Source organism: Anticarsia gemmatalis, chromosome Z (assembly GCF_050436995.1).
Source record: "Anticarsia gemmatalis isolate Benzon Research Colony breed Stoneville strain chromosome Z, ilAntGemm2 primary, whole genome shotgun sequence".
NCBI lineage: Eukaryota > Metazoa > Arthropoda > Insecta > Lepidoptera > Erebidae > Anticarsia > Anticarsia gemmatalis.
Genome location: NC_134776.1, coordinates 19,677,488 through 19,699,924, shown reverse-complemented (window position 1 = coordinate 19,699,924; position 22,437 = coordinate 19,677,488). Strand labels below are relative to the sequence as shown.

Here is a 22,437-nt window from a genome sequence, read left to right as displayed (position 1 = left end):
ATCCCCGAGGCCCCCGTCCCGGAGTACCCCGATTTATTTTTATCTTAACGAACTATTTTAAAAATAAATCGGGGCCCTCCGGGACGGGGGCCTCGGGGATTGGGGCAATCGAGGAATAACCCAAAATAACATTTCAACTGTTTAACTCAAAGGTGCAGGCAGAGATCTATGATATACACCCCGTTTTGCCGTTTACTAATGCTAATAGAAGGCGAGCCTATATCCATATACCAGTACAGACTCGCAAAATATACTCTTATACAAATTAGAAAAGACCAATAGCACTGTGCTCAACCTAGGTATCGAACCCGAGACTTTATCGACAGACGTCTTACACTATCATCCAGCCGACAGAGAGAGTAAAAAATATTATTTTAAATTTTTACTATGCATTTGCATATAATTATGCAAACAGTGAAGGGTCACGTCGTTACTTCCAGCACTTGTTTAATAAGGTCAAAGACCTCTGGACACTTTGGACAGTATAAATGACTTATAGACTACTAGGTCGGTCGTTATAAAATTTATTTACTATCCCGTATGTCTCCTCCCGGAATTTTATTATTCGTAATACTTAGTCTATGTATCTAGTGACAGTAATATTATCAATGATAAAACTAACCTGAACATTATATAGTATTACAAACATAGAAACCCTTGTGAATTCACTCTAAAAAGGGTTGTATTGTGTCCACCACTCTGACGGTAAAGCGTGGATAGGAAACTTTGCATCGTTTTTAGAACTGTTTAGTTATTTTAGGAATAAGTTGTATATGTCATTTTAATACTCATAAGTTGGTAAAGAAATTGTATTCAAAGTGTAGTAGTAGTATTATAATGGAGGAGCTGTCTACTGTTGTTTAAGATCGAGTTGGTTTACGAATGTTCACCGATTAAGTACTCCGCCATTTACGAACGGAATTTTCTTTATAGTATAGTAAGTTTACTTTACAAGTTGCGAAGAAACGAATTGAAAATTGCGAACAAAAAACGAAGAGCATTTGTCGTGAACTTCTTAATCAATTAATTATTATAGATTGTATTGCGTGGGTAATTATTCCTTCTTCATTAAGCGTACATTAAATCACAAAAAAAAACAAAAAGAAAAATAAAATAACCAAGTAAAAAGCTTTAATAACATAATCAGAAGCAACTACAACAAATAATTTACTCGTATAGTTTCATTACTACGTGCAGGTGACGAGAGGTCCATCCTCTATGAAGTAGGTGTGCATCGTGAACTCGCCGGGGTAGTCGCCGTATGCGTACAGACAGTCCGGGGCTCCGGGCACGATGGTCTGTGGACATACAATGAATAATATTAAAACTAGAGACTTTGTCTTGTCCGCATTTAAAATTCGGAATTAAAAGTAGCCTTTGTGTTATTCTGGGTCTTCAGCTACCTACATACCAAATTTCATCATAATCAGTTCAGGAGTATTTGCGTAAAAGAGTAACAAACATCAATACATACTCACAAACTCGCATTTATAATATAAGTAGGATTTGACAGTATATCGCATATAGAGGTATTGAAGGACAATAAATAATAATAAATAATTATTATTTGTCGATCCATAAATAGTTATTGTTTCGGGTCTGGTTGTACCTTGTGCCCGTTGTTTGTATGTTATATGAAAGTTCCCGCGACATAAGAGCAATTATTAGTGGGGAAGTTGTCTTTTTAAAAAAAAAAAATTAACCCATTGAAACTATAGACAACGGACATGCTACATGACCAATGGATAGCTAGTTTCAAGTACATTCGAAAGTCTGTCGGTAAAGATTTCCTGAAAACAAAGACTTATATATTTCAGTATACGCCGTACCTGCATAATAGCCAAGGGAGTAGTAGGTTCGAAGGGATCCAGCTTGCCGTCCTCAATGATGTACTGTCCTGGAATGAGGAAGCCGACTCCGATGAGCTGGTCGTCCGTCTCCAGCGGGAACCACGGCAGTATGGTATCGTCCCGGCATTCCAGGGATTTGGTCATGTTGTAGTAGAAGTGGTTACCTGGGAACGGAAACGGACTTATTGAGGATTCCCATATTGGTCCCTCTTGCCAATAGTATCTAGTTGTATGTTATGTAAACCATACACAGTCACATTTTTAAAGTATGTAGGTACATAGGTACGTTTTAATATGGAAATATCAATATAATGATTGCTATTAAGCAGCAACCCAACCCGCGCTTGGCCACCATGGTGGACTCATGGCCTAACCCTTCCCTCATTCCGGGAAGAGACCAGAGAGATGCCCAGCAGTGGGTCATTAACTAATAAGTTAAATTTATTTATTTATATTTTATTATTAAACAGCAAACAACACAGTGATAGTAAAATCAATTTTCAAGTAATAATTAGTCATAATTATACTATTTTCAATAATAAAAATGAAAGTTTAAACATATTTCTCACGCTGACATACATCGTTGGTTCAAATATTTTTTAATTAAAATTATCATTTTTATTTATTAATAAACAAGGCACGTCAACAGAATAAATATTAACAATTATACTAATTGATATAGTAAATACAAGGGCAATTTTATGGCAATTACAGACATGCACTGCATTTATAAATTATAATACACAGGTATAAAATATTTCAAAATTATTAACTATATATACGATTTAAAGATATTAGATTATCCTACAAGTATTCATATTTTATAGGATAAAATCTAAGTTTGTACAAGGCAATACTTCAATGGCTTTTTTAAACAGATGATCCGATTTTAATATCATGATCTAGGTAGATGCTCCCATCATGCTTCCAATACACTTGTTATGTTATTAGCACCTTTATATTGATTTAATTTATTTATATTATACCTATGTGTGTTCGGTAGTGTTGGTAGCAGCTCCTTACATCATCAAAAATTTATACCTAATAGAAAGATTGTTAAAATTAATTGGCGATTAAAAAGAGTGGCCTGGAGTTTCTTGCCAGCTCTTCTCATTGGCCCTACCTTCCGAACTGGCGGTAAATTCACTCTCTGTATCATTGACTATCATAAGTGTCAACATTTGACCTATATGAATAAATGATTTGATTTTGATTTTGATTTTGAATATAATTTGGATGTACTTGAAGCTAATTTTACAAGAGTATTTTTTCAATTTTACTGAAATCATATGCTCGCAGAAACGCATGCGATGGAAACTCCAACAGATACTGAAAACTGAGGGGCGATATATCGACAAATCTTCACTAATATTATAAAGCTGAAGAGTTTGTTTGTTTGTTTGAACGCGCTAATCTTAGGAACTACGGGTTCGAATTGAAAAAATATTGTGTTGAATAGACCATTTATCGAGAAAGACTTTAGGCTATAACATCACGCTACCGCCATTTGGAGCTGAGTAGCAACGAAAAATGTTACAGACACGGGGAAAATTATGACCTATTCTGTCTTATCTGACGCAAGCGAAGTTGCGCGGGTCAGCTAGTTTTGTATAAAAATCTGATTCTAATGAGCTGCAGACATCTCTAATTTTAGTAATACGTTTAAAATGTACCCTTGACACTTAGTATAGGTGCCGCCAAACAACTTGAACAATTTCGCTACATCTTAGTGAACGATTTTTAGGTCAGTTTAGGTATAATAGTTTTGCGCAAAGGGGAAGGCGTTTCAGCTTCGACCACCCAACTGGTATAACAGCCAACCAAGTGTCCTGTGTACTGGGTCTACATTCTGTTTACTTTCTAATACAGAAAATTATGTTCAAGTTGTTTAGCGACGTCTATACAGACTTTAAACATAGTGTAACTACAGTCTTAACTCACCCATTCCCGCCAGACAGCCCTGCCTGGTAAAGGTACTGCCTTCTATATCAGGTATGTACCTGGACACGTTGAGGAGTTCTCCGTAGAACCCGCTGAGGTATATCTGATCGTCTTGCAGGAGGTAGTCGTTGCTGCGAGCTGCTATACGTGTGGCCGCGTCTTTGGCGAGGAACTCTGCGGATTGTGTGAAATTAACAATGAATTTGAATTGCATGAAATTAACAATGAAAAAGAGTACTTTCTGCCAATCTCTCATCCACTTTTAGCACGTGTAACAGGTTTGATTTCGATGTTACAAGGAAAATACAAAAAATTCGCAGAATTTAAAAATTACAAATTAACCTATTTACCATTTACTTGAATAATATCCCTAAAAGTATAAAATTATCATATGTCACTGTGTTAAGAAGAATTTTAACCAAATATGTAACTCATAACATAATGACCTAAGTAAGTACATCAAAAAATATTATATTAATACGAACCAGTAGATATGTAGTACTGATGAGTAGTCAGGTATTCAGTAGTGACGTCATCATCAGTGACCGACCACGTTCTGAACCCACTCACTGTCCAGTCGAATATCGAACCCACGAACTGAGCCGGGTTGAGCTGAAAACAGATACTTGTAGCAGCAGGTTATGCTCGCAGATTCATCCTTATGAAAAGATATCTCGGGATTCAAAAAATATATTGTGCTGATGTAAATGAAAACGCCGGGAGAGACGCCCTAGAAAGACATACACAGATCACATCAGTGTCTTGAGAATATTATGTCACTCGTATGTCGGGTGTGTAGGTACTCGTAACCAGCGGTCCTGTATGACAAGATGTATGAATGTGAATGAGGCAAGGGAAGTTTGTAACGATCGTACCAAGTGGTGTTCTTTGGTCTCTACCTACCCCTATGGGAAAAAGGCGTGATATTATGTATGTATACTATGTATGTATGTAAAACAATATGTATGGGAGAAAACGTCTTAGTTTAAAAAGTAAGTTATTAAATACTCACTGCGATCTGCAAGCCGGCGATGTAGCCAGTATCATCGTAGAGCATGCACAGAGTGTAGTCTTGGACGGGACACCATAACACGAGCTTGTCGTAGCCGCGCGGTAACTCAGGCTTTGACACCTCCTGCCAGCCCTTCTCACTCGCCGCCGTGATGTTCTGCGGCATGTGTATGAAGGAGGTAGAGCCGTAGGTCGAAGGGTCTGCGCCGAACCTCACTGCAACGAGAAAATGGTATAAGCAGAGAGACCTAGAAGCCCCTGCAAGGAATTTGAAAGTAAATACTGAAGATACTAACAAAACATTGTTGCATTTTCGTCTCTAACACTGTTTAATTAGTCTGATATTTAGATGCTCCATTATATGACCCACAACCGAGGCTAAAACTGAGGCCCAAATCGTAAGTTCATCAAATTTAATGTTACTGTATTTCTAATCTAAGTATTAAGTTATTAGTAGTAGTTAGTTAATTAGTTTAATATTAGTAAGAAGACTCACCTCTTAGACCTTTCTCCCATATTCCTGAAACAAGAACAAAATAAAGTATAAATAAACTGTCGAAGCTTCAAAAACAGGACGCTACTGAATGTACTTTGCACGAAATATTCCTACATATTTGGTTCCAATATTTAGTCAGGGTTAGGCTTATCTTGAAAGAAATAACACACTTGGCGTAATTGCAATCAATTGAAGCAATGATTATGTTAATCTAGGTAACGATATTCGGAAGAAGTTAAAATTTTGGTGCCTATAAATTTATCTTTAAGGAGAAAAAATCATGACAAACATTTCGAATTCTGTAAACTCACAACATTATTTACTAAAACCCACCCAAATTTTAAACCTCCCTAAACATTTTAAAGCAGACCAAATCAAAATCCTAGATACCACTTGTAAATCGTATCCTATCCATATCTAAGAACCAATTATCTAAAATTGATTCATTTATTTGAGTCCATGGTTAAAGTGGGATACTTACCGAAGGCGGGTGCAGCCAGGAGGCACAATACAGCGATAGTCCAGATCATGTTCACGACAGACGTCTTCCGCCTGTGCTCTCGTAGTAACCTCGACGTTTAAAAACGCATTACTCCTTATATACTGTTATAAGCTTGAAAATATCATGATTGTGTTTTATAGAAGCATAAACGCTACTAATGATAAAACGACTGTCGTATCTATATTAATAAAATATCGAAATCTAAAGTAATCCCGGTGCACCGAGTGGTATAGGTGTATTGAAGGTGTATTCAATAGATAAAGAGCAGAAAAAAGCTAAATTCGCCTAAGTATTTTTGGGTAGGTAATTAATTAAAGTCACCTTGTGGCCTTTCTACAAGATGTAGGGATGTGATTGAGACAATAGAAGTTTGTAAGAATCGTACCGAGTGGCGTTCATTGGTTTCTGTCTTCCTCTTTGTAGAAACCGTGTTAATATGTATGTCACCTTTAAATGAGTAGAAAAATAAAAAAGATATTGAACTACTTGAGCATATAACAAAATGCCTACTTTAATTCAATTTATAAACCATCTATTAGGTGACGAACAAAAATAATTCAAAACTATCTCTCTTTACGACGTAGTTATAATATAATTGGTTGTTAGTAAAACAGTTAAGTTCATCGACCTATCACTATACTTTGCATCTGATTGCACTAAAGAAATTGATATATATGTACTTTATGTTCAGTTTTTATGATGCGTCTGTTATCCTTCAATTAAATGCAGTGCTAAAATTACCTATTTTATTGATAAGATAAAATGATTATTTTTATATTGCATACTAAAATTACATTTGAAAGACGATGCACGTGCAATGCTGAGATACATTTGATATTATGTAGATAATAATTTCCTTTGTTAATCAAACTGCAATCATTATTTCATTAACTACAAGTGGGGTGTAAAATGGGAGCCTCTCCGCGGCGTGAGGCAGATGCTGCTAGGTTAGGTAACGCAAGTATGGCAGGTAACAATGGTACTCAAACACTAGGCAAAACATCCAGTCTCTACCTCCGTTTATACTAATATTATAAAGCTGAAGAGTTTGTTTGTTTGAACGCGCTAATATCAGGAACTACTGATCCGATTTGAAAAAATCTTTCAGTGTTAGATAGCCCATTTATTAAGGAAGGCTATAGGCTATATATCATCACGCTACAACCAATAGGAGAGAAGTAGCAACGAGAAATGTTACAAAATCGGGGAAAAATTATGTCGCATTCTCTCTTATGTGACGCAAGCGAAGTTGCGCGGGTCAGCTAGTTAACTATAAGTTCAAAAAACTCATAGTCGTACGCTTTATAATGTGTTGATTCACTGGATTTCATTGTACTATCTATTTGTGGTCCGTGTGGCTGGAAGTTGGATTACGGGACATACCTACACGTTACAAAATGCGCCGATCGATCGCATGGGACCTATGTAGATATACCGGTTTTGTGGGGCTTTGATTAAGCACATGGTTTATTAATATGAATAGTAAAGAATATTCTCCATTGCATCATAATCTAGTAACGACTATGTATCTCTGTACAGACTAATAATGTGTCACAACTATGTAAAAAGTGTCTAGCGTATTATCTCGAGAAGATGGCCACTGCTATGATTACAATTCCTGTGTACCTACTGTATATAAATAAATAAACTGGATCAAAGGATTTATCATATTATTCAAATATAAGTTATAGTCAGATTCATACAGTACGGTTTTCATTTCAAATATTTGTCCTATGTAATCCACTACAATTGTAATCCAAGTGACAATGGGGAAACCACTATGTTAACCAATTCGTTGAAAGTGTAAAAAAAAATTGAATAATAAAGGTACCAGATAAGAATCTTGTGGAACGTTAGAATTTTGTCAGACAATTCTATTTTGTGTTTAAACACAAAATATAATTGTCTGCTATTCTAGTAAAGTGTAAGTGATTTAACCAATATCCTAGCCAATATTATAGCCTGGTAATTCAGTTGGGTAGGTTTCCTATTTCAGATAAGTCATTGTATCAAAAACTTTGTTAAAGTTTGTGTTCATTTACTTTAAGAATATAAACTAGACACTTGACCTACGATTTTAAAAGGTTATTGTGTTATTTGTTGTAATTCTGCCTAATATGTGCCTATAATGTGTATAAAAGCTGTTAAAAAATATCATAGTGTAATGTATTTTATTCTAAATAAGTATGAAAAAAAATCTTTAGTAAAAATCTTTAATAAAAATTTAGGAAAGCACTTGACTTTGTCTGCAAAGTCAATTCATTATTAAAATAGTTAAGTTTAATTTTTGACAATAAAGTAAAGAAATATTTATGAAAATGAATCTGAAATTGAGTCTTGTGTATTTATCCAATGTCGATAAAGTTTATTATGTGTAAATGTCGATTAAGAATTTAAAGTTATGTGACATGCTAGATTTCTTAGTGAATATTGCTCAAATTGTTAATGACAAGTCTCAGTCTTGTTAGTGTGCGGGTAAATATTGTGGGAGTTTAAATAAAACACCAATATAATCACACATCGCTTTGATGAACAACCCTGTTGCCGTGTACAATTTCGATAATTTCGACTCTTATTCTACCGCATAATTTAAATCAGTACACATCCAACAATTGTCGTCAGGATCGTTTACATTAACGCCGGTTATATAATAAGAATTACATGTAATAGGGGGCGAGGCTATTACACGTTATCAGACTCCGGGATGCTAAATAATCATTGCCCGACTCGGGAATCTAACCCAAGACCTCTATCCGTAGGCGCATGCATTAACCTCTCGGAAGGGCAGTCACACATCAAGAAGTTATTCAGATACATTATAAAGTCGTTTATTTTTAAACTAACGATAGTTTGCGATACACGGAGCGGTGTCCATGTATCGTCTTTGTTTAATCCTAATGTAATCTAAGGTACAATACAAGTACCGAATTTTATGAGATAAAAGTATTATGGTAACCTTATATTAGTAATAAATAGTTTAAACACTACTTGGCGCTGAATAGGCCGATAATCTGAAACAGAATGCATTCTATTAATAAAGTAATCATACTTCTTATAGACTCTCTGTCTTACTAATCATCGTGTAAAATCTGATTAATTATATAGTGTTTTGTCATTCCCACTCATGTACAGTTTCAAAATTGGTTGAAATTGACAAAACACTGTTTATCCAAAGAGATCTTTTATCACGTTTAGTAGTAAGACAGATTTAATTTAGTAAAAACAAAAAATAATTTAAGAAATAATAAAAAACGACCACTTAACTTCAGGGCAGGATAAAGTATATTTGTACTTATGAAACATAAGACCATTGATAACACTAAAAAAATACAAAAATAAAAATGTAAATACAGGAATAAAAAATCATGAAAATAAAGTAAAATGTAACGCTTTAAAAACAAAAGATTATAGATAATTATTTGATTAAATATATCATTTTTAAAGTTACCAATGAAATGTCAAAGTTTGCAAAGGTCGTCGTTTAAATGTCGTTTATGGCTGGCGAAAACCATTACTGTAACAAAAAGAAAATTATCTTTACTTTATATTTAAAATTGGAAATATGGAAGACACTATATACCAATTTTATTCTGTTTTTTAATATTTGTTGTTGAAGCGAGAACATAAATATGTTATCTATGAGAATTTCAAACGTCTGGCTATGAAGGTAAATCAATTTGTATAGACTATACTGTAGAGTATGGAGAGTTTGAAATTTAAAATTGACTGTTGTAATGTTTCTAACGGAACCCGGTAAAGGTACTAAACAGATCTTTGTGTAAAATTTATCGATAGCTAACATGGTTGTCGGTAGTCGATAGTAGTAGAGAATTGTACGATTCATGAGATACAGCGAAGTCTCAGCAATAGATGTCCCGTTTTTACAAATACCCGAAAACTGGGCTAAAATAAACAGTCGAGTAATAAACATGTAGACATAAGAATACTTACAATGGCATCATCAGCATGATCGAGGTCCGAGTCGTCCTCTTCCTCACGGAATGCTCCTCGAATGGGGATCGGAGAGGACGGGCGCTCGCGGGGCTCCTGCGTCGACGGTGGCGGCACCAGCGGCTCCTCGCCGTTTGAATCTGCACCACAACAACGCGGTTAAAATGACGTCACTTTGTCACATTTACCTCATTATATGTGCAATACAACTACTTTGTATGTATATAACTGTTATGATAAATAATAGGCATATTAATGATTTTTATTGACACTGATTACATCGCACTTGTTAGCGCGACGATATGTGTTATGTACAGAAATGTAAGAAATTCGTTATCTCACCTCCCGGCGTATCGTAGCAGCCGGGGATGTCAGGACCCTCATATAACTGCGGGTTGAAGGACGAGTTCCTCGAGCACGCGGGGCGAATCTGATACAAGTGATAGTAAAAAACAATTTAATAATTTGTTTTTCTGATGTTTTGACTAACCATGTGTGCTTTTGTGTCAGTTTGTGCGCGTGTCAAGTACTTACCAAATCTGGATAGTTGTTTGGATTCGTTTCCAAGTCTTCCATCCATCCGGGACCGAACAGATGGCGTTCCTCTTCGTCGTCATCATCAGCAGGCGCCGCGCTCGGCTGCATGTCGTTGCAGTGCTCCCACCCGTTGCTGTGGCGCGACCGCGGCGGCGGCGGCTCCTGCGGCTCCACTATACCACAGTACGCGTACATATTAGTTACATATACTATTAGAATATAATAACAGTTTATTTCATTAGGCCAAATACGCCGAAGAATTAGGCACATGGGTACCGAAACATACATTACATTTCAATAATCTCTTACGACATCCACATCCATCGCCAACAGTAAGACTCGGTCAAACTGTTAACGAACAAGGTAACACTATCATGTTGCCTTCAGTAATGGTACACTTGCCATAAAGGGCTTCAGCTTCTTCGAGCTCCCGCATGAGAGCCTCGTCATGCTCGCGAGTCCTTACGTACAGAACCGCCGGGTTCGCTCCGACCAAGCCCGACAGCTGAACATCTCCGTAGGGGTCCATCTAAAAATAAATTAGTTGTGTGAAATCCGGAAATGTACGTAATAATATGAGAAATAACAATAATGATGCATTACATCATCGTGCGGGACGGGGGCGCGCGGGGCCGGCAGCGGCAGTGTCGGTGAAGGTTCGTGGTGGAGATGCAGAGTCCATTCTCCGGTCTCCGCCTCGATGACGACATTGAAGGTGCGTCTCGGACCGTTAACTGGACCTTGCGACGGAGCTTCGGCTACGAGAGGCGTATTATCACGTCGAGCATTCAGTGCGAGAATCAGGGATCTAAAGAATTGTACATTCCAATCCTCGTCATCTGGGTCCGGGATCACATCCCCGGCAGGCTCGGCTGCAGGTGGTGGAGCGGGCGCGACAGCGGGCACGGCAGCATCGGGCGCAGGAAGGTTGTTCGGTCCCTCGCCGGTCTCTGGTTCGATTTGGACTACAAGTCCCGATGCGACCACCACCTGTCCGCTAGTACTGGGGACAGCTTTCTCCAAGGAACTGTCCGACTACATAAAATATCCGCGCTTAATATTATAAATTCCAAAGTATATCTATCTGTTTGTTACACTCTAACGACTAGACCGCCGGTTTCGAAAATTTCCATTATTGATTAACAATATTTTAGAAAAACCTTGTGTTATGTGTGATGTTTAAAGTGTTAGACTCTAAGAAAGTTTTGTAAACCTTCAAAAATTGTTTACAATGTATAATGTTTTTTCAAAAAACCACTTTCTTTTTCTACACTTGCTAATGCATGCCAAATTTACGTAAAACGTTTCTTCTGGTTTTGAGATGAGACATATCATTATGAAATCTTAACATTTTATCACCCAAAAATGTTCTCGTGGCGGTTTTGATTCTTCAGTTACACTCGGAAATTATAATTTGCTAATAATAAGATCCAGATAAAAATTGAATTTGGTACTTATGTATTTATACTCCGAAATAATGTAATTTTTAAAATAAGCTATAATCTGGCAGTGTCCCATACAAAAGAACTGTTATTCTCAAAACTTGCTGAGTGCCCTCGTATATAATTTAAAGTTAAGTTTTATCTAAATTCATTGCGACAGAGTAACAAACATTCTCACAAATTTTGGCATTTATAATTATAAGAAGGATTAAAACAATATGGCCGCGTTAAAGATCCTGTGAACAAAGAGCCGTACCTCGACGTAGCTCGCCGTGGCCTGCTGTGCTTCAGGGCTGGTGCTGGGCAGGTCGTCCGTGGTCTCCTCGACCGTCACCAGCTCCTGTTCCGGCGGAATAGTAGCTCCCTCAGCGGTTGTCGGTACCATCTATATACCACACACACATACACAGACAGTACAAGAAATTTACGTTCTGTATCCACGTCATTAAAAACAAATGTGAACTATACGCGGTTTGCTACACGCTAGCATTAATAATAATTAATTATTTGATTATAAGTATCTTGAAAATAAAATGTTTGCATAATACACTAGGAGAACTGATCAGTTTTTTAAACAAAATTTCTCGCCAGGTGTTCGGTGGTTGATTACTGAACCTGCACATAGAGCTCGGTTACGTGCGGGACCATTTCGGCGGTGTCTTCCGGCTCAGCAGCCGTCTCGTTGGCTCCCGGCTGCTCGGGTATTTCCTCAGCTACCGGCTCCGCAGCTGTCTCATCCACCTATGTAACAAACACCAACTTACCTGTACAGCAATACTCATGGATATTTACAACAAGATATTTATATTTTAATGTTGGATCCTACCTCTGCGTCACACGGCTCTTCGCCGGTCGCCTCCTCAGGCATCTCGACGAAGCCCGGCACCTCGACGTCCGGCAGGATTATAACGCCTGCAGCCATCGGAAACATTCCACCGCCCACTCCACCCGTCAGCATCTACATGACGCAGAAAGATATCCATACGAGACCCTTGCACGATTGAACCACAGAAAGACTTTGATGAGATTTAGCCGAGAAATAGTTGAGAACTTAATAACTTTTGTTTAAAATAAATGTAATGTAATAGGCTGACCCACGAGGTGACTCATTGCATGGTAGCGGTGATGCAGGGTTCACAAACTATGACAACATTAACATTCTGCCTACATTTATGATTACATAATGTGATGTGTAACTGCGTTACTTACTGCGTTATGTGACGGCACAGACCCGCCCTCTCCGTTGGCCTCCTCTTTTTTGAGCGGTCGCACGTTCCCCCTGCCCGCCATCTGAGCACGAGCTTTAGTTGCTTTCGCAAGCTACGTAACACAAAGAACCGTCTATGATTTATTTTGCCTCGTAAGAATTGAGTGATGCAATTAGTTAACAAAACCAACAGTGCAGGCTATCATGAACCACTAGCAACCTTATCACTTATAGTATTTGTACCTGATCTCGCCTCTCCAAGTCCTTTTCGGCCGCTTCAAGCGCCTCCCGGATCCACTCAGCGATCACACTCGTATCAGTTTCAATATGTGTAATGGCACGTCCAACTTTCTTTTCTATATTAAATAGAATAAACTCTCTTAATTCATTTTTGTCCAGCATATATCTTACGGTATGTTTCTACTAACTATTGCTTTAATAGGTCTAAACTACGAAATGATTATTTTAGTCTACGTTAATAAGTTTCATTGCAAATCTTTCTTAATTGAATAATATTACACGCATACAGGAAGGGCGAGCTATGCCGGATAAGCACGGTTTGTAAGTTACCAAATAGTCTAACTAAATGAGCGAATGGAAAAATAATTGATATAAGAAACATATAAAAAAATTACCAATATCAGTGTTTCATCAAATTACAGTAAATCATCTTGTCAAATTAAATTCATGATGACAAAATTTTCCTCTAAACCCTACTTTGTATTATATATAGATATTGCCCGCGACTTTGTCTGCGGAGCTTGTGACTTAGGACAGAATTTTCATTTAAACTTTCATCCCCTATTTAACCCCCTTGGGGGTAGAATCGAACAAATCCTTTCTTAGCGGATGCCTGCGTATAACATCTACCTGCATACCAAATTTCAGCCTGATCCGTCCAGTGGTTTAGGCTGTGCGTTGATAAATCACTATTTCAGTCAGTCAGTCACCTTTGCGTTAAAAATATAATTAGATAATATATTTTGTAACTCACAGAGTATAGAATAGAAATAATAGTACCTAATATGCGACCTAGTGGTCAACTTGTAATTAGAAGATATAGTTTCTACTGCCTTATACCCTTTCATCTCTATGTGTAACAACTGATACAGCATGTATATTGGTTTTTATTCATTCAGTGTTCATTTTATTACACCGTTGTGGCCCAACTATGACTGTGATATATATTTTATTTGATATTTAATTAATATTAAATTATTATTTACATACTACACACATACTAACAATTTTGCACAGGAGAGACTGGCTATAAACTACTGAAATTGTATTTTTTAATAAATATACATGAAGAACATAATCAAAGATTTTTACTCAATATTCTGACAAATTGTTAGCAAAACTACTATAGTCATGAAAGTTCCGTCGGTTAAGATAACTGATACTTATCAATAAGTAATTATTAAGACGGATAGCGTTTTCCCTTTCTCTAATGAACAATTAAAATAGACAAAAAAACTATTTTCAAAAACGGTCAAAGGTTTAAACGGTGAATAATATTTTCAGCTTAATTAGTTAGCATAGGTACAATAGTACATTTAAGATCCTTTTAAAACATATGGGATTTTTTATATTCTATGTATTCAAAGCTGCTATGTAGACGATATTATGAATGAAAGCCGGTTTGTAACATGTAGATATTTAAAACTTATTCAAAAATTGGACATGAACCGGTTGAGCCAATTTATATTAATAAGTTTATTCTTCTAAGATGAAAATGCTTATTATCAAATAAGTTAATAGTTAATACAAAGTTAGTAGGTAGCTAATAGTTAGGGAATCCCATATGCTAAATTTAACAAACTTTAAAGTGCTATCAAAATGTACCTCATAGTATTTCAGAACTACAAATATTATAAAAAAATATAGAAAAATTCGACAACTTTGTGATTTACTTCATTAACTTTATTTTTATCCCTTCAATAACTAAAAAAGTACCTACTGTATGAATGAAAAAAGACTTACAGAAAGAAATGATGACCTGCTAATATAAATTGATGCAACTCACTCACAAAACTGAACTAGCACTGAATGAAACTTATTTGTAAAGAAAAAATAAGAAATTGTTGAATCTAGACTTGGAGTACGATCTAGACAGTAGAGTGGCGCCCCCTGTTGTGTGGAATTGTCGTGAGCCGGCTCGATGCATGCATGTGGCGGGCGGCCGCGCGTCGCCGGGCATGCGCCGTGCCGCGCGCAGATTGCGCAGCTTTAGGGGAGCTTTGTTCCGGGCAAGGGAGCCCGCCATTTTGTGCAAGCTTCGAACTTTCGCGAATTAAGCCGCCACCCTCCCAAAACTATCATGTTAAAAATCAAGGGTGGTAGCGAGATTATAAATGTAATCTGTCCACGCGCTATGAACTATGAGCTTAAGACAGAGTGCCGCACAGATGCTTATTTTCATTATACGCGATAATTATAATAATTATTTTTTATTTAGGCTCATTTCGGACAATTATGCGTTATGGAATCAATCAAAATGTTTGTAACGAGAGCTGAAAAATACTTCGATTTTCCAAAAAAATATGCCCAATTAAACGAGACGAAGAAAATGTTTCTTGAAACCTAGTAGTATTAAATAACACACGAACAATGTCTTAAATACCTACTTATTTATAACAGTTGTACTTTACGGCCTATTTATCTCTACCGTGTTTAGTGAGCAATCTAACATATTACTTGAGTACTAGATTTTCAAACGCAAGATTGAACCAATTTTTAATGCCTACTTCAAGTCCGCGTCTAAACCCGCTAATCGCTATCCGCCTTCGGTGGGACAGCGTCTTAAGATGTTTCCATACATTTTTTTAATTTAATTTAAAAATATAAAATCGCTTAATTTGATAATTTGACGGCTTTACAGCAACAGGCGAGCCTTTTACATAGGACCAAAAATATTGATGCCGATACGTGGGTGTAATTCATACACCTCTACCAGTACCATCACATGTAACAGGCGTGATAATAGAAAACCGGACAACCATAAAACAACATAAGAATAAACCATAACATTGAACCCAACGAAGGCGGCTAAGTTTGTTAGAAATATTACATAAATAAGAAAAAAATATAATTATTTAGTTGACCGTACTTGTAAAAGAGAAAACCAGTGCTGTCCGGCAGAGCGCGCCCTCACCTGCGCAATTTATCAGGACATGAAGGGGTTATCGGGGAGGGGTGGGAGGCCCTTGGCAAATCAATAATGCCGAATGTATCCGGATGCTGCGACAGCCGCCTATCTAAGATGAGAAATATGCGCATAAAACACATTTAATATGGATACTTAATTATTAATATTAATAATATACATAGATACATAAGATAGTAAGATTACCTTTTCTTATATAGTCCCGGTAATGGTCTATATCGACCTTTATTCCTATGCCCATGAATACAAGTAGATAGTACAAAAGAAGCATTTTGCTTGGTTATAGAGATTTATAATGAATTAAAAAAACAATCTGATTAAATAGCGTAACACAAATAATATAGTAAAGTTTATGTAGAGCATCGAGATGATGGCCCACGCGATCAAAAATAGTTCTTCTATCATGACACTTATACAAGTTAAATAAATCACTTCACAAATATTTGATGAAAAATGAGCAATTGAAATTTACATACTCAATGTCCTACGGTCAGCGAGAGCTCCGTCACTCACGAGCTACCGGTACCGAGAGGGAAGTGCAACTCGTACCCCCATCCCCCGCTCCTAGGTGGGTTGCCATGCATATCAATCAAATCTACCTGGTAATAAAATGCATCCGGGGTAAACACTCGCATCTATCTTAACTGCGGTGTTGACACTTCAAAGTAAATTCTATTTCACGTTATAGATCACTTTTTGAATTCTACTTACGGTTAATTCACAGAAAATAATAATAAAAACTTGTTACCAAACAACCGAAGCTTGAAGACACCATATGCCTATGCCGTTCAGATGCCATGGAGCTGGTGAACGATGGTCACGTGATCAGCGGCAGTTTCGTTAGGACGTTAAATAAAACACAATTTATTTATCAAACAACATTTAATACGAGCAGTCCCTGCACCGAACTCCTCAGGGCAGCAGACAGGAACCCCTAGCGCACTTGGTAAAGTTTGCTAGAAATACCGCGAACTCGTATAGGCCCGTCGGGTTTCGTGAAGCAAATAACCATACAGTCTCTATGGCCCAAATTCCAATCGATGTTGAAAATTTGCGCATGTTCGCAGCCTTGCGCAAGGAGTGTGAATACAGCCTCAAGGTCTTCAGCAAACATTGGCAGCGAGCCAAGGACACGGGCAGTAACAGAATTTTATTTCAGTGTTAAAATAGAAAGTTGGTTGAGTGGGTGATGTGCGAGCGACGAGCGGCGCCACGAGAAGCGTGGGCACCTGCCGCACTGCGCCACGCTCCGCGACGCACCACCACCTCTGACACCACACCCACCATCAATAATTCAATAAAACAGCTACACAAAGGCAATTACAGCGCATACTTGGGGAATTTCCTCATATAATCGATGTTTTGACGGTCGATCCCCTAAGCAACATCCATTTTTGCGGCGCTGTAAAAACGCCGGGTTCAGGTAGCGACGCGTTGCCATGACGACGGGTAATGGGCTTATGCTTACAAACAATCTTCAAGGCGAGTCAGCTGTCGCGACATGGCGCTACCTCCTGACACTTTGTTAAAACGCACGCTTTATTTATTCACTGTGTTGGAACAAACAGTACTGGCTATCAGAAAAAGTTATTTCTAGTGGAAAACAGTGTACTAAAATATATTCGACGTGAGCTTTTCTTCAGTGGTTCTTGAAACTTGAAAATAAGAGGCTCTTCTTTTGTCCTGTTAAAGGTGCAAAATGAGGGATCCATCATGTTTGGATCGACCCGGCACTTAAGTCGGCAGTAGTCTAACCCAGACCATCAGATCTGGAGCGGACCACTAACCATATGAAAAGAAGAAGAAGAAATCAGATCTGGAGACCAGATATAATCTAGGCATTCGAACCAGTTAAAATACATTACAGAAACTTACCTTTAAGTGGTCTTCAATCAGTTACTTGTAGATTTAGGCAAAATTTAGACAGTACTTACTTTATATGCTGTGACACCTAATTTTCTTTAAAAGAGTACTTGTCAGTAATCTATACCACATATTACTAATATAAATGCAAAAATCTGTCTGTCTGTCTACTATGCTTTCGCAATTAAACTGCTGAGCCGATTTTGATGAAATTTACGAGGAGAAAGTTTAAGACCTGGCAAAGAAGAGAAAGTCTATGCTTGATATAGGCTCTTTTTTTATAATTACCTCCTGATTTTTGGCACTACCTTAAATAATATTAGTAGTAACAACCTAGTGGTCTAAGGATGCACCTTCCACGCAAGTGATCGACAATTCGGCAACCAACGGCTTTTCGAACTTGCGATTTTGTGTAGTATAAATATTTATTATCCGCTCTAACGGTTAAGGAAACATGGTGATAAAACCTTGCACGCCTAACAATTCTTCAACACATATTTTGAGGGCACTTGGCCAGCGTGGTGGACTCAAGGTCTAACCCCTCACTCCTTCGGGAGAAGACCCTTGACCAGTACCCTTAAACCAGCAGTGGGAAAGACATGGGTAAAAAAATACCCCAAATACATGCGGGCAGAACCACACGAGTGTTATAGTACGTCAATATGACATTAATACGCACATTGTTCACGTCGGACTTGTTCGCAATAAATCTGCATTAAATGTTGCAATGTTTATTCATGTAGTAACACTGACCGTAGAAATCAATAAATACATTGATCAGGAAGTTTATGAAATACGTTTTGGTGCACTCTGAAATGCATAACTACAAAAATTTTTGAACAAAAAATTAGGAAACCTTTTTTAAAATATGTATTTTTTTTATTTATTAAAAAAATAATAAATTGTTTTTATTTATTTTATTGTATATGAAATATTTGGTTTGACCGGAAGGGTGCGTTTACCTAGATGGGAAATTGAGGTACTGTGTAAAGAGGGCGCAAGGATATTTAAGGGCGGTTTCAGACTAGCGTTATTTTATCCGCGTATACGGGCGTTTTCGTGCACGTAAATACACGTGCCTTTAAAATGCACTCTCACGTAATCGGACGTATACAAAATGGGTATTGGAGAATAGTATTTACGTAGTGTGTGATTTTATAAGCATACTAGCTGACCTGGCAAACGTTGTTTTGCCATAAAATTAAAAAAAAAAGTGTCACTTAGGGGCATGAAAAATAGATGCTGGCCGATTCTCAATCCTACTCAATATGCTCACAAAATTTCATGAGAATCGGTCAAGCCGTTTCGGAGGAGTACGGTAACAAAAACTGTGAGGCGAGAATTTTGTATATTAGATAAAATAGGCGCGTACTCTCGTAGTTGCGTGTGAGTCAAAGGACTTCCAAAACTTGTATGAAACGGCCTTAACATAAATAATGACAATTAAATTTGTTTCTTTATTGAATAAAATAAATGTCAAATGGAAATAAATGGCTTTAGTTATTACTTAGATATTAAAGAAACTGGCCGTAGGACTACATAGCATGATGGCAAAATTAACTTCTGATAAGATTCTTATCAGCTTTGTATGAGGCAAGTAAGCGTAATAATGGCTCATAAAAATGCAATATTTTATCTTATTTTAATAATATAGGGCTCCTACTTAACTACTTATTTTACTCGGGCCATTATAAACGTGCAAACTACGTCGCACCTTATTTTCATCGCTTCTTACTAACGTATCTAATTAAATAATTATTACATAGTACATTTTTTTATTAACCCATATATTATAGTCCCACTGCTGGGCAAAGTGACTCCTCCCAAAACTGAGACAGGGGTTAGGCCTTGAGTTCACTACGTTGATTCCTTCACATTATTACCCTTTCGGCTATACCGTAGTTCGCACGTTTGTAATGGTGCAAGTATAGTAACTCATGCGAAATAAATAAATATATCTCACGAGCGATTAGCGTCAACAGCATCAAATGTCGCTTAAAATCTGAGCAGGCTTTTATTTTTAAACGTCAGACGTCAAACGTCAAAGTCGTGAAAATTTTAATATTTAAATTACAAAAATGTAACGTTACAATGTTTTGAACCATGCATGTACACTTAAAACAACAATAAAAATAAAATAAAAAAATCTAATGGCCTAATAACACTATTATTTTGGCATATAACCTAACATAACCTAGGTTTTCAAGGCAATCTTAAGACAGGAAACAAATGACTATCAAATAAAAAATGTTAAACCTAGGTAAGATTTTTGAATCCTATATGAATGTTTCTTAATAGTACTTTCAGGTATAAAGCAAGACAGCTCTATAAAAGGACTAATAAACATAAAAAAGGACTGTAAAAACACTATTCTCCTATAGAAAAGTTTTCACTTGCAAATAGTTTTTGTCTGATTTGAGTACCTAATCATCATTATATAACAACGCAAAATAACCCTTTACCTAGCCTAAACCATAAATCTAATAGTGCCATGTTTAAATTTTCAGGAGGACCTGAGAAAACTGTCTAATTATATACACAAAGAAATATGCTAGAACCAAGTGTGTGAACTAAAGACAGACTATTTGAAGACTTCAGAAAAACAATTTGCTGATGAAATAAACCATGCTAGTGCCTTAATAGTGTGTGGATTATGGAACAAAACCTGTGCTTATATACTTACCTAGATAAAGGACATAATGTAGAATAATTTATTGTATTTCTTTTGAAACTATGTAATGTTACTGATATGAGTATAATCCTACTAATATTATAAATGCAAAAGTGTGTGAGGATGGAGGCATGTTTGTTGCTTTTAAAACAAAAACTACTGAATGGATGTTAAAGAAATTTGGTACATATAGAAGTTTATAACTTTAGATTAACACCTAGGATATATATCCTTTTGTTTTATATTTTTCTTATGGCTAGTATTTGTATAAATTATTGTGTAAGACTTTGTGGAGTATTGTGTGTGTAATTTTCAATAAGTTAGAAGTATGTGTGAAAAATTGATTGGAAAATAGACTTAATTTTATTGTGCAGTGGTAGTGCTATTGTATGAACTGATTTTGGTATTGTTGCAAGAATAAATGTGTCATGAAAATTGTGCTCTGGATTTCTATCCTGGTCATGCATTAACAATTGAATCCAATTTAGCAAAAATCTATTTAGCTATCAATGTGTTGACTGAATGATAGTGTTATACAGGGTGGATAGAAATCATGAGCCATGGTTGAAAACTAGTTTGGATATTGAAGAAACCTATTATTTACTAAAAGGAGACATGTCTTCTTTTAAATAATCATAACTGCGTCCAAAGTTCTTTGATAAGAGCGCACATTAATAGGGAATCTAAGATTTATTTGTTTTCAAAAAATAAAAGCAATAATTTTCAATTATTTTAGATATCTGCAATATTAAAGTAGTTTCCCTCCATTGTCCATATATTTTCTACACCCTGTATATTTAACGCACATCTTTTACTAGGACTAAATTAACCTATCTAGCTTTTCATAAAAAAAATAAAAATTTCTATTTAAAATTTGAGACCCTGAATTATAGACATACCTATTGGAATCCGATTGGAAAAGATATATTGGCCATTCTAATTAAAAAGTAAGACATAGAAACAAAACACCTAGTCAAGTATTTTTTGTTCAAATTTATTTTTAACTTTGATGCTTTAAAAAGACTACACTATCAATTTAAAATCGCAAGCTTTAGCAAAGCGAAATATAAATTGCTAGGCTTGCTATTTTGCGTAGGCAATAAAATACTATTTTATTTAGCGCAGCTCTGAATTAAATTTGCAGTGAAATGCGCACAGCTTATTAATCTCCTTTTCATTACTATTAGAATTTTGCATTAAAACTAATAAAACAATTTCTTTATCAAGCCAAAAAATTTCTGATTGCTTTAAACAGATACTGCATAAAATTTTCTGTTAAAAATAGATCTTTATATTGTTACTATACTTATTCGCACAGCATAAATTCAGGAGACGTGAAATCAAACAATAAAAATAATGATTATCAAAATTGCTTTTAATAAATGAGCATGAAAAGGAGTCTATCTTTAATGTAAAATAGTGGTAAAAAATCGTCGAATTTGAATTATGTCAACGGCACGCAAGCAGCAATGGTAAGTGGTAATATATAGCAAAGGAATAAAAGTAGGAATTAAATACGAAAAGCATATTCTTTATTGAAAAAGATCAATTCGCAAATGCATATACAATGTGTCTTTAGCATAAATGGTAATAAAATACTAGGTATAATTTGTGCACTATATGATATGAAATACATTGATATTTCGTGATTCGAGACAATGAACTTGATGATTTGTGTTTGATATCAAATTATACAGTGCTATCTTGGTTTTCTTTGAATTTTATATGATATTGCACTCCCAGTGAAACAAAGGCATGAGTAGGAATACGTGCTACTACATAATATATTTATAATAATAA

General features: G+C 36.2%; 2 protein-coding genes across 6 annotated transcripts; both read right to left on the bottom strand.

The window, feature by feature from the left end:
• Positions 1 to 1,073: 1,073 nt before the first annotated feature.
• Positions 1,074 to 5,828, bottom strand: LOC142986736 (uncharacterized). The gene is made up of 7 exons (XM_076135349.1): positions 5,780 to 5,828; positions 5,299 to 5,322; positions 4,804 to 5,018; positions 4,277 to 4,403; positions 3,792 to 3,965; positions 1,830 to 2,014; positions 1,074 to 1,298 (listed from the first exon to the last, which is right to left on the bottom strand). The coding sequence occupies exons 1-7, from the start codon at positions 5,826 to 5,828 to the stop codon at positions 1,188 to 1,190; spliced, it is 885 nt and encodes a 294-aa protein (XP_075991464.1). The 3' UTR covers positions 1,074 to 1,187.
• A 2,488-nt stretch (positions 5,829 to 8,316) lies between these two features.
• LOC142986348 (uncharacterized) lies at positions 8,317 to 16,918 on the bottom strand. 5 transcript variants are annotated; one of them, XM_076134803.1, is made up of 13 exons: positions 16,852 to 16,918; positions 13,181 to 13,293; positions 12,940 to 13,050; positions 12,557 to 12,688; positions 12,346 to 12,471; positions 11,987 to 12,115; positions 10,892 to 11,323; positions 10,691 to 10,817; positions 10,286 to 10,461; positions 10,094 to 10,181; positions 9,752 to 9,891; positions 9,249 to 9,314; positions 8,317 to 8,811 (listed from the first exon to the last, which is right to left on the bottom strand). In XM_076134803.1, the coding sequence occupies exons 3-12, from the start codon at positions 13,018 to 13,020 to the stop codon at positions 9,312 to 9,314; spliced, it is 1,434 nt and encodes a 477-aa protein (XP_075990918.1). In that variant the 5' UTR covers positions 13,021 to 13,050; positions 13,181 to 13,293; positions 16,852 to 16,918; the 3' UTR covers positions 8,317 to 8,811; positions 9,249 to 9,311. The 5 variants fall into 5 exon arrangements, with proteins under 5 accessions (XP_075990918.1, XP_075990916.1, XP_075990917.1 ...); XM_076134801.1 differs by lacking the exon at positions 16,852 to 16,918 and adding an exon at positions 16,290 to 16,636; XM_076134802.1 differs by lacking the exon at positions 16,852 to 16,918 and adding an exon at positions 14,921 to 15,084.
• Between the last annotated feature and the right edge of the window lie 5,519 nt (positions 16,919 to 22,437).